This window comes from Eublepharis macularius, chromosome 3 (genome assembly GCF_028583425.1).
Source record: "Eublepharis macularius isolate TG4126 chromosome 3, MPM_Emac_v1.0, whole genome shotgun sequence".
Lineage (NCBI taxonomy): Eukaryota > Metazoa > Chordata > Lepidosauria > Squamata > Eublepharidae > Eublepharis > Eublepharis macularius.
Window position 1 is genome coordinate 179,613,931 of NC_072792.1, and position 13,215 is coordinate 179,627,145.

The 13,215-nt window shown below is 45.2% G+C and overlaps 1 protein-coding gene across 1 annotated transcript in view; it reads left to right on the forward strand.

Moving 5' to 3' along the window:
• The first annotated feature begins 439 nt into the window (after nt 1–439).
• Nucleotides 440–13,215, forward strand: part of LOC129326333 (retinal guanylyl cyclase 2-like) — a 60,715-nt gene continuing 47,939 nt past the window's right edge. Inside the window, exons 1-4 of the mRNA XM_054974488.1 lie at nt 440–1,082; nt 3,978–4,279; nt 5,560–5,917; nt 12,614–12,698. Coding sequence (XP_054830463.1) covers nt 440–1,082; nt 3,978–4,279; nt 5,560–5,917; nt 12,614–12,698 — 1,388 coding nt within the window. The remainder of the gene's footprint in view (nt 1,083–3,977; nt 4,280–5,559; nt 5,918–12,613; nt 12,699–13,215) is intronic.

Consider the following 13,215-nt stretch of genomic DNA (forward strand, 5'->3'; position numbering starts at 1 on the left):
GATAAACACCTTTCCAGGTTGTAGACAATATCCATTTAATGGATACTAATAATTACTCATCCACCAAAAACCTTCTATTATATCAATCTAATGTCCTTTCTTATTCCTTTTGCAGGCAAAGAAGCATTATAGCTGCTAAGATGCTTATAAGAAGTCCGTGGCATTCCTAACAACTGAGCTGCTCCTGAGGGGAAGCTCCCAGATGGGGGTTGGCAACGGGTGCGCCGGCATTGGTTGTACCCCATTTCGTTGTTCCTTGCTTCTTCACCAGCCTTTTTGTATTTGCAGTGTTGCTTTGCACTTGTCAAATTCAATGCATTGAAGTTAATTTCCTCGTTTCAGCCTGCTCTGAGACAATGGCTGTAGTTCTACTGGTTTTTTAGCTGCATTCCTCTAGAGATTTCTAAACAGATAAGAACATACCAATTTACCTTACGGGATGTTTGTGAGATTACGGTGGATAATTCTGGGCACGATAATACTTCCTCTTCCAATAAATTGCACGGTCTTTAAAATTGGCCTAGTTGGACCATGGAACTGCAATCCTTTTTTCTCCAAGGCCTTTCCCCAAGTGGCTGCGAAGCTAGCTGTGGAACGGATAAAGAAGGATCCTTCGCTGAATTTTGCCCATCAGCTGGACTGGGTGTTGCTAGAAGAGGACTGCTGCACCTGTAAAGCTCTGGCTGGATTCATCGGCTTCGAAAAACTTGCGTCGGCTTTTATAGGACCGCTGAACCCCGGCTACTGTGACACAGCCTCTTTGCTCAGCAAGAGCTGGAAGAAAGCCGTCTTCTCATGGACGTGCGTAAACTATGAACTGGACCATCCGAACTGCCACTCCACGCTCATAAGGACGCTGCCCTCGTCCACCAGCATCCTCGTGGCGGTGTTGAAATATTTCAACTGGGCTCACGTTGGCATCATCTCTTCCCAAGAGGACTTTTGGGTGGACACAGCCAACAAACTGGCAATGGCCCTGAGAAACCAGGGGCTACACATACATCTTGTTACAACCGTCTACAATGGAGATGCAAGAACTGGAGGGACTTGGGCAAGGATCCAGGCTGCTGGGGACATTAAAGGTGAGTGGGGTGGAAATTATCCTGTGCCTGATGGAGAGAGAAAGACAGAGAAAGAGAGAGATTGTGTGGAGGTCTGTTAGGGTTGCCAGGCCCCCTCAACCTCCTGGCGGGAGATAGGGGCCTGGCACTTACCTTGGGGGAGAGGGGAGTGCGGGTGCACTTCGGGAGTGATGTCATCGCGCAGCCCCTGGGAGCATGCCCAGGCTCCGCAGGGGCTCAAAAGGGGACCAATCCGTGCCAAAATGGGCCCATTTTGAGGCACTGCAGTGCACAGGAGTACTTCTGCACTCTGCAGCGCCTGAAAATGGGCCCCTTTTGCACATGAGTGCTCCGCAGTGCCTCAAAAGGGGCCCGATCTGTGGCAAAATGGGCCCGATTCTGGCGGCTGCTGCACACGGGAGTGCACAGCCGCGGGGGAGCAAAGATGGAAGGTGTGCGCCCCCCTGCTGGTTAGGTAAGTGGAGGCGGGGTATGGGGAGGGGGGACAGGTAATCCCCTGCCCCCACTGGGGGTCTGGCATCCCTAAGGTCTGTGGTCAAGATGCAGCTCTGCAACAGACTCCCTGCATCGCCCTTTCTCTCAGCCCCCAATCTCTTTCAAAATGGGGAAAGGTTTATTCAATCCATCCATCCATCAATCAATTATTGGAATTAATATCTGTTCTCTCCGCAAATGGGCTCAGAGCGGATCTCAACATAGATAAATAAGTTTACAATAAAATCAGCATTAAAAGCATTAAAACAGTTTGCACAATAAAATGTGGCAGCCATCCATATGGCTCAACCCTGGTTGATCTGCAAAGTTTGCAGAGCACATATGTGTACGGGAAGTACGATGTATTTCTGATTAATAGGAGGAGCAAGTGGCGTGGATGTATGAAAATGCCTCTTCTAGTTTCTTTGTGGTTTTGTATGTTCTCATTGTGAGCTTTTTAGCGCTACTCATTTTTGGTGCTGTTGTCCTGGTTCATTTCTTTCTTTTTGGCCATTATCATACCCTTTATAAGTGATGCAAAAATAACATTAAAATGGCTAAACTTTAACAAGGAAAATTGGGTGTGAGGAATAGGGTTGCCAGCCTCCAGGTGGGGGCTGGAGATCTCCCGGAATTACAGCTGGTCTCCAGCCCACAGAGATCAGTTCACCTGGAGAAAATGACTACTTTGGGGGGGGGGGGACTTTATGGAATTATGCCATGCCAAGGTCCTTTCCCTCCCCAAACCCCACTTTCTCCAGGTTTCACCCCCCAGATCTCCAGGAATTTCCCAACTTGGAGCTGGCAACCCTAGTGAGGAAACAGAAAGTGGAATGACAATGAAGGCTTGAGGGATTGATTTGCAGAAGGGAAAAACAAAGAGGAAACAAAGATTTTTCAAAACAAAATAATGAGGCTGGGGATTTTGGTAGCATCTCGACCAAGTAGAGGCCTGAAGACATTTTAAGCATGAAGCGCACAAATGTTTGGGGGACTAGGCCTGGTCAAAGAAATATCTGACTGGTTCGTTTGCATTGCTTTTATACGATTTCTTTTTCTACCAACTCTGCTCACAGCAGTTAAAAAATAAAATAGAAGCACTTCGCCTACCTTTGAAATGAAGCAAGCGAAGACAAGATTTTAGAAGAAGAGAAAATATTTGTTCTCTGGCCCCAGAAAGCCTTTGTCCTCATATGTCACACCATCAAGAACATGATTAGAGGGTTATGATTGTACTAGTCTTTCCAACTTGATCTTATTACCATTTGAAAAACGAGACAGAGGAAGAAGGGAAGAAATGTTCATTGCTAGCAACGTCTATTTTTCTGTCTACCTTACTGTTCATCTGTGTATCTACCTACTAGCACATATTTGCAAGCAAAGACACATCTAAGCAAAAGAAAGGCCTTTTAAATCCCACTGAATTTATTGAGAAAGGTCAACATTAACTCAACATTCATTTAAACTGATGGGATATAAATTGGATGTATATGGTTTCTAACGTCTCAGTCCAAAAGAGATTTTAAAGTATTCCAACTCCTACATTAAGTCATTGGGGTTGCCAACAGGTCAGGAGAAACATATTCTTTCCTTTTAAGAAAGGCTTGCCCTGACCTGGATAGCCCAGGTGAGCCTGATCTTGTCAGATCTCAGAAGCTAAACAGGGTTGGCCTTGGTTAGTAATTGGATGGGAGACCTTCAAGGAAGACCAGAGGTGCAGAGGCAGGCAAAAACCCTCCCAGGGGTTGCCCTAAGTCCATTATGACTTGAGGGCACTCTCCACCACCAAGAGAGGTGATGGCATTTTTCTCCTTGCCATAGAAAGCTTTACCTGCCCAGTTCCACACATTAAACTCCTGATAAAAGGGACAAGACATTTTTTCCATCAGGTTGTTTGCAACTTTGTAAGCCACAGACAGGGCTTTTTTTCAGCTGGAACGCGGTGGAACGGAGTTCTGGAACCTCTTGAAAATAGTAACATAGCTGGTTGCCCCGCCCCCTGATCTCCAGACAGAAGGGAATTTAGATTGCCCTCTGCACCACCGAGAGGCGCAGAGGGCAAGCTAAACTCCCCTCTGTCTGGAGATCAGGGGGCGGGGCCGCCAGCCATGTGACCATTTTCTCCGAGGGCAACCCACTGAGTTCCACCACCTCTTTTCCCAGAAAAAAAGCCCTGCCCACAGATACACCCAGTTTAATATCCCTCCACCCCCCTCCACCCCCAGTTGACTTTAATGCTCTAGAGGAAGACAAAGTACTTTAAGGGGAGAGTTGGATTTTCTTACTAAGCATCTTAGAGGTATCTCTTACATCATGAAATTATTGTTTGGTTCCATCATGAACTTGGTGTTTGTGTAATTTCCCCCTTCTTTTCACCCCAAAGAAAGATTAAAAGTCTTTCTCTTGGTTTCTCCCTTGCAGTTATAATCCTATGCATGCACTCCGCTCTGGTCGGAGGGGAAGACCAGGCCACCTTGCTAACCCAAGCTCAGGAAATGGGCCTGGCCGATGGGAGATACGTCTTTTTGCCGTACGATACCCTGCTGTACAGCCTTCCTTATCGAAACCATTCCTACTTCCTCCTTGACAAGGACCGCGCATTCCGGGAAGCTTACGACTCGGTCTTGACTATCACCTTAGAGCCTGGAGATCAAGAGTTTTACGAAGCATTCAGGGCAGCAAAACAAAGGGGCGAAATAACAACAGATTTAGAGCCACAGCAGGTGAGTGCTAGGCAAAGTTTCTTGTTTCTTGTTTTGTCCCAATACTGCCTTGGCAAATGTTTGGGGAGCAAGGCCTGAGGAGGCTGTGGTGTCACTTTTAGGTAATGCTATAGGCTACCTCCTAGGGAAATTTCTAAAGGCCATTTTTTATCCCATTCCTCAGTTCCTTGGGAGACAGAAAACTGAGCCTGGGGGTAATTCCCCAGCCTCTGTTGGTAAATAGGAGACCCCAGGGCTCGTTTCAATGCACAGGAAAGCAGTTCCGGCAGTTCCCCAAAGAGGTCACATGTCAGGTAGCCCCGCCCACCTGACTCTCAGCCATTTTGGACCTGTTTCGGCCTGGATTGGGGCCGAAACAGCCGGATAGGGCCTCTGACAGGTGGTGGATCACTGTCCCGCTCATCAGCAGCCTGATTCTGACTATTTTGGGCCCCTTTTCAGCCATTTTTAGACCTTTTTTGCCATTTTGGGCCCAATTTCAGCCCTGAATAGCCAGGATTGGGTCCAAAACAGCCAGGATAGGTGATGTCAGGGGATGTGGCATATGCAAATCAGTCATGCCAATGACACACTTCCGGTGATGGCAAGAGGCGTGGCATATGCTAATGAGTTATGCTAATGAGTCATGCTAATGAGTTCCTCCAGCTCTTTTTCTACGAAATGACCCCTGGGAGGCCCAGTCCCCAAATTCTATGGGCTGCCCAGTTTGATTTAATTGTGTCAGCTTCCACTGGAAAGGAGAACACTGAAAATATCTATTAAATATTTATTTCATTTCTTCGTCAAATTTCTACCCCGCTTCCGGCTGTATTCCAGAAACCATAAAAAGCTAGGGATGCTAGTCCCCTGCTGGGGGCTGGAGAAACCCTGGTCCCACCCTCCACCCCCTCCCCCTCTTACCTGGCCAGCGAGGGGGGAACATGCCTCCTGGGGAGTGCTCCCAGGCAGTGTAGCACACTCTTGGGCAGTGTGATGCACTCCTGCATGCCATAGCAGCTGGATTTGGCTGGATTTGGGCCAGATTCTGCCCGAATTGGGCCAATTACCCAAATCGGCCACTGCAGAGTGTGGGAGTGCTGCCACACTCCACAGTGGCCAGATCCAGGCCAATTTGGTCCTGATTCAACCTGAATCGGCCCAGAATTGGGTTTGATTGCTCTCAGAGAGCCATTGCTAGTCTGAGTACACAATATTGACCTTTGATGGACCAAGGATCTAACTCAATATAGGGAAACACTCAGTGCTCAAGTAATTAAAAAGGTTATCTAATTTTTTTCCAGGTGATTCCTCTCTTTGGAACCATCTACGATGCTATTTATCTCACCGCAAAAGCTTTAGACAAGGCGCATTGGCACGGGACTTATGAACTCTCGGGGATAACGTTGGCAGAACATGTGAAAAACCTTAACTTTGCAGGATTCAGCCACAGGGTACAGACCGACAGCAAGGGGAAAGTGCTGGCCAATTACGTGATCCTGGACACAGACGGCAAAGGGAGCTACTTATCCCCTACCTACTTGCTGGTTGCATCCTCAGGCTTGGTGCAGCCCCTGGGAACAGCCATACACTTTCCCGGAGGAGGCCCGCCCCCTGCCGATTCCAGCTGTTGGTTTGACCCAGATGTTCTGTGCATTAGAGGTAAGATATCCTGCTGCTTCTCTTTTCTGTAGCGTGTCCGAGTGGTTGATAAGCATTATAACCCTTTTGACAGGCCTACAAGTAGTACCGTGAAGCCTGACTAAGACAGAATTTGTACTATCAAGAACTATAATAAAGTATATTTAAAACAATTATGTGTGTAGTCGTTCAAAAGGTACTTCACTGCATCTACAGCCAGTTAATCCATAAGGTACGTATACCTACAAAGAGCCTTAAGTTCACAAATACCAGTTCTATAACATACTAAAATGCTAACGCCATTAAATATTGCATATCACAACTCCTATATCCTATACTTGGAGCGTACAACAGAAAGTGCCTTTAACAGTCAGATGCACCAGTATTGCACTAGCCCAATAATATCATACAAAGATACAAAGTGAAGAACCTTTTGAATGACTACATACATACTTATATTAAATATACTTTATTATAGTTCTTGATAGTACAAATTCTGTCTTAGTTAGGCTTCACGGAATTATTGTTGTTGTTAGACTTTCCTATCCGTGGTACTCTCATACTCTCATACCCTGGCCTGCAAGCAGGACAATATTATCAGCCCAGTAATGCAGAAGGGACGGGAGGGAATGAAGGTGGCTTGCCTAAGGTCATCTTGGGAGATTGCTGATGCCAGAGGTAACAATCATATCAATGCATGGAGCTGTCTTATACTGATGGACCATCGGTCCATCAAGGTCAATATTATCTACTTAGACTGGCAGCAACTCTCCATAGTTTCAAGCAAAGGTCTTTCCCATCACCTTCCACCAGATCCTTTTTCACTGGAGATGCCAAGGGCTGAGTCTGGGACTTTCTACATGCCAAGCAGATACCCTGAGCCATGGCTCCTCCCCTAAAATCTTGATTTGATTGACTGAGTGATCAAATCATCTTGGGTCATAACTCTTTTTTACACGAGGCAACACTGGATGTGTTCAAGTTAGGCTAGGACTGCCGCTGTTCCAGAAAGTTTGGGTCCAGGTTTCTAATTCCTCAGTTGTAGATGTGGAACGGTGGCTCTGATCCTCTGAAAGAAGGAAGGCTTGAGAGGGTGGAGAAGTCTCAAAATCCCTGAGAGAACCATCTCTGCTTTCTTGGGTCACCAAAAGACATGAGGAAAATGTCCTGCTCTATTAGCAGAGGCTTTATCTGTGAAAATGGTTACTTGAAGCTTTTCATGGGCATGTTTATGTGTTATGGGCTGTCGAGTCACTTCCGACCTATGGTGACCCAATTAATGAAAGACCTCCAAAACGTCCTATCATTAACAGACTTGCTCAGGTCCTGCAAACTGGAGGATGTGGCTTCTTTTATTGAGTCAAGCCATCTCATTTTAGGTCTTCCCCTTTTCCTACTGCCTTCCACTTTTCCTAGCATTACTGACTTTTCCAGAGAATCTTGTCCTCTCAAGATGTGACCAAAGTGGCCCTTAGTTTTGGGGAGAACTCAGGCTTGATTTGATCTAGTATGCCCTTATTTTTCTTTTTGGCTGTGCATGGTATCTGCCAAACTCTCCTCCAGCACTACATTTCAAATGAATCCATTTTCTTCCTGTCAGCTTTCTTTACTGTCCAACTTTCACATCCGTACATCGTAATGGGGAATACCATTGTTTGGATTATCTTGATCTTGGTTCCCCAGAGAGACATCTTTATCTTTAAGGATCTTCTTCTCTAGCTCCCTCCCAGCTGCTCTTCCAAGTCTCAATCTTCTTCTGATTTCTTCTTTGCAGTCTCCCTTTTGGTTGATGATTGAGCCAAAGAATAGAAAAACTGGGACAATTTCAATTTCCTCATTGTCAACTTTAAAACTGTGCAATTCCTCAGTAGTCATTACTTTTGTCTTTTAGATGTGGCCGTATCGGTCAATAATGTGATATATTTATTGCCTATATGTATGTATGTAATAGAACAGTCGGCTCCTCCCCTAATATCTGTGTTAGTTTGGTCCTATTGGGTGGCGTTCTTGTTTCAGGGTCCAGATGTGTATGTTAGCTGAAGTTGTTGGTTGTTGGAATTGCTTCCTTGTAGATAAATGGCTGATGTTTTGAACTAGCTTGGCTCTGCTGAATGGACCTGAGAACAGGTACCTGGATACTCTAACCTGTGAACCCACAGCTAAAGGGGAACACCACAGATAACATCTGGTTAATAATAATAATAACATTTTCAATTTATATACTGCCCTTCAGGACAGCTTAATGCCCACTCAAAGTGGTTTACAAAGTATGTCATTATTGTATTGTCGAAGGCTTTCACGGCCGGAGAACGATGGTTGTTGTGGGTTTTCCGGGCTGTATTGCCATGGTCTTGGCCAAGACCACGGCAATACAGCCCGGAAAACCCACAACAACCATATGTCATTATTATCCCCACTGCACTAGAAAGAACTCCTGGTAATGGATTTCCTCATTAAAGAAGCAATATAATTTTTACAATTTTATATTGAAAAAGTGCATACGTGCAGAAAGTGCATTCAAAAGGTAAACATTTACAACAACAATCATACATAAGTACTTTTGCTTGCAAATAGATATTACGATTCACTATAACAATTATTCTAGCCGATGTCTGTTGCTGATGTACAAAGCTGATGGAATTATTCCTGAAACATTTCAAGACAAGCAGTCCAAATAGTCCATAAAGCGGAGTAAGTGCTGTAATAATAATAATAGAGAAGACAGTATTATTTCTCTACTGTTATGTATTATAGCCAATAATTTATAGGGCATGGAGAAATAATAGAGAAGACAGTATGAACTTTTGAAGACTGGTCGTGCACTTTATTGAATACTCCAACGTTATCTACCTCAGCACTTACAGCACTTACTCCGCTTTATGGACTATTTGGACTGCTTGTTTTGAAATGTTTCAGGAATAATTCCATCAGCTTTGTACATCAGCAACAGACATCGGCTAGAATAATTGTTATAGTGAATCGTAATATCTATTTGCAAGCAAAAGTACTTTTGTATGTATTGTTGAAGGCTTTCACGGCCGGAGAAAACCCACAACAACCATCGTACTTTTGTATGATTGTTGTTGTAAATGTTTACCTTTTGAATGCACTTTCTGCACGTATGCACTTTTTCAATATAAAATTGTAAAAATTATATTGCTTCTTTGGTGAGGAAATCCATTACCAGGAGTTCTTTCTAGTGCAGTTAGAAGACTTGCTCCTAGGTTTCACCCTTTAGTAGAGTTATTATTATCCCCACAACAAAACACCCTGTGAGGTGGGTGGGGCTGAGAGAGCTCTGAGAGAGCTGTGATGGACCCAAGGTCACCCAGCTGGCTCCAAGCGGAGGAGTGGGGAATCAAACCTGGCTCTCCAGATTAGAGTCCCATGCGCGTAACCACAACATCAAACTGGCTCTCAGCCCATGATGCCTCTGCTACCAGGACAGGATCTTTTTTCTTCAGGCGGTTGGCAACCATTCTCTGCTCTGTGAAAAAGCAAACTGTTTTCATCTCAGACAGATGGAAAGGGTTAAAGATCGGTTTGTTTAATGTTTTGTAGGAATGCTGGCTTCTTCCAATTAGAAATGCTCCTGGGGAATGCGCTGAGCTTACTTCAGCAAGAAGGAAAAAGAATCACTTAATATAATTTGAGTCGTACCAGAGAGACAGAGGTGGCAGCCAATACCCTGAAGTGGGAGGCTGTCCAACTGGGCTTTCTCAAAGCTTTCCTGGGCTCTCTGGAGTAACACATGACAGCAGGGCAGCGTACCGGAGGTATTTTTAGGCTGGATATTATTTATTTACAAAATTTATACCCCATCTTTCTGTTCTCATCAGGCCCACCAAGGTTGCTAACAGATACATAGGTCATAAAAACACATCTTAAAAGCCATTAAAAGCAAACAAAAAGACTTCATTAAAACAATTAAAGCCAGTGTTAAAATACACATAAAAAACATAAAAGCAGCAACTAAAGCACAGGGCAGGAAGCAAGGATCACTGAGAGAAGGTCAGGTGAAACAAACAAATCTTGACCCACTGGCGGAAGATGGCAACAGAAGGAGGCAGGCAAATCTCCCTGGGAAGAACGTTTCGGAGCTTTGGTGCCATGAAAGAAGATGGCTTCCTCCTACCTTGACCGTGACTGATTCCGCACACGTTGGATAATGCACTTCCAATCCTCTTTATAGATCATTTGGAACGGATTTTTGTGTGTGCGGAACAAAGAATCCACCTCAAATGATTGATAAAGTGCATTGAAAGGGCATTATCCAACGTGTGCAGAATCATCAATGGTCTATAAGAGAGGGCTACACAGGAACTGGACCTACCAAAAAGGAACCCAAAATCCCCAAGTATGAAACTTCATAAATTTTAAATTTTTAGATTTTTAAATATTTATATTCACAATAAAGTGCAAAGCGCTCAACATAAAAATAATCTATTTATATCAATTAGATTACCAAGCTCCAGCAATTCCTACTCACACACATAAATATTCACTTAATATCATAGACCACAAATAAATATTCATAAATAGCAATAAATAGTCAGTTCATCATTCAATAAATTTAACAATAAGTCCAACAATAAATATTATCAGCAGTTGTCAGTATCAATATCTCTACTATATAGTTCAACGAAAAAGAAGTCCAAGCTCTTGTTTAAGTCTCGTTTAAATATAAATATTTTAAAATTTAAAATTTATAGTTTCATACTTGTGTATACGGGGAATTTGGGATTCCTACCCAGGGGTGGTGCCAGGGTTTTTGGTGCCCAAGGCTGCCCCAATGCACGTGCACACAGAGTGTGTGCACCGCCCCCCCAGACTGCATGATGACATCATTGTGTGTGACATCATCATGCAGCAAGCTGGCCCCATTGGCCGGCAGGCAGCTGGAATGGCGCACAGAGGCTGTCCACGCGCCCAGTTGGGTATGGCAAGTGACTGGGGAGGTTCCGCATGCCGCCCTGGATGCCTGCTGCACCTGGCCCATGGCTGCTGTTCCCGGCCATGTGTTGGTGGTGGCAGCTACAGCGGCAGTGTGGGGCGGGAGGGCTGGCAGGCTGCAGCAGCTGTGGGCCGGGCACGCCAGCTCCACAGCATGCGCCCCCACTCCCAGCACCCCCTTCAGCGCCTCAGTGCTCGAGGCAGGGGCTGGACCTTCCTCAATGGGTGCGCCGGCCCTGTTCCTACCTTGACATGGCTGATCTGGCCATGATTCATGCAATGGTAGCATCAAGACTAGACTACTGTATTGCACTCTACGACGGTCTCCCCTGAAAGTCAACTCAGTCGGTTCAGAACCCTGCAGCTTGGTTATTATCAGAAGCTAGGCAGAGCATGCCTATCACTGCATTTCTGCAGTTGCTCCATTGGCTGCCCATCCGTTACCAGGCTCAATTCAAGGTTGTGGCTTTCACTTACAAAACCATCTGTGGCCTCGGCCTCTCATATCTGCAAGACCACCTCTCCTATGCTCCACTCTGGCAGCTTCACTCAACTGAAGAGGGCCTTCTGCAGACACCACCCTGTGAAATCCATTGCTGACCGTCCACATGCTTTCTCTGTGGTAGCCCCCTCCTTATGGAATGGCCTGCCTGAAGAGGTCAGGAGAACTCCCACTTGTGGATTCCCACAAACTTTGCAAAACCAAATCCATGCCATGGCATGAATGTTGAAGTCCCCCAGAACTGATGACACTCAAATGTGGTGAGAATGCAACCCCCCCCCCTGCCCGTTTTCAGATTTTTCAGAAGGCCCCCCACAGACCATCAGTTTCACCTACAGTGCCTTTGTGACATCAGGAGCCATGACTTTAATGTATGCCCTCCCCTCATATCTATTTGCATTCCTAGCAATGTACGCAAACAAAATATGCAGAACATTAAAAAGTCTGAATGAGGAATTTTTACTAGATTTCAAGTCGGTGCTATATTTTGTTTCTGCTCTAGGACAAATTGTAAACTGCATCTTTGCTACTGGGCATCAGGTGGTTCAAACCAAAAAGCGGCTAACCGCCCAGGAATTTCTACCAATTAACACACAGCCACTAGTTAAAGAACAACACTCTCCTGTATTCAAGTGCAAATATAATAATGCTAATTCAATGCAAATTCATCCAATTAATTGTGCTTGAATAAATACAACAGTAATTTCTCGTGACCGTGTCTACATATCTCGTTATGACAATAGCCTCACACAGAGAGACTCCAGGACCCAGTCAAGGTAAGTAAATAAAGAAAAGTCTTAAATTTATAGCATTGACGATTTCTCCTTTTATTCTTTTTTTCTTCCTGGACAGGTATTAGAACAAAGAAGTGGAGGTTTGAATGCTGGGCACAACTAGTGACTGTGTGTTAATTGGTAGAAATTCCCGGGCGGTTAGCCCCTTTTTGGTTTGAATTTACTCATACCGGGGATAGCCTTGTGTTTGGTTTAGGCTCCAGGTGGTGGCTGGAGATCTCCCAGAATTACAAGTGATCTCCAGGTGACACAGATCAGTTCCTCTGGAGAAAATGGCCGTTTTGGAGGGTGGACTCTAGGGCGTTATACCATTCTGAGGCCCCTCTCCTCCCCAAACCCTGCCCTCTCCAGGCTCCACCCCCCAAATCTCCAGGAATTTCCCAACCTAGACCTGGCAACCCTGCCTGTGCTACTCCCAATAACAAATCAGGTCTTTCTCTTACTCTTCTCCCCTCCTCTCTTCTTTAGACAAGGATCCACCCATTGTGGTTATGGTATTGCTGCCTCCTCTCTTCCTGCTCCTCTTTGGAATGTGCCTGGTTTATCTCATCAGGTGAGAACTTTTGATTCAGTTTGAAGATTTCCCCCTTTCAACTGCGCTTCTTGCCTGGAGAAACAGAGCCGTGTGTCTTTACATTCATCCAGGGCTTTTTTTCTGGGGAAAGAGGTGGTGGAACTCAGTGGGTTGCCCTCTGAGAAAATGGTCACATGGCCGGTGGCCCCGCCCCCTGATCTCCAGACAGAGGGGAGTTTAGCAGAGGGCAATCTCAACTCCCCTCTGTCTGGAGATCAGGAGGTGGGGCCACCAGCCATGTGACCATTTTCAAGAGGTTCCGGAACTCCGTTCCCCCGTGTTCCCCCTGAAAAAAAGCCCTGCTTTCATCCCATTTTCTTTTTCCTCATTTCAGGTTTCCCATAAAAATGTACACACTTTTCCATTTCATTTACGTTGCGGTTGCTTTTGAATCACATAGAGATGGCACGAAAAGGTGTTATGTATCAGTGATGTGTCAATGACATAAATACACCATACATAAAATAAACAAATCAGTACTGCCGGCAAAAAAATG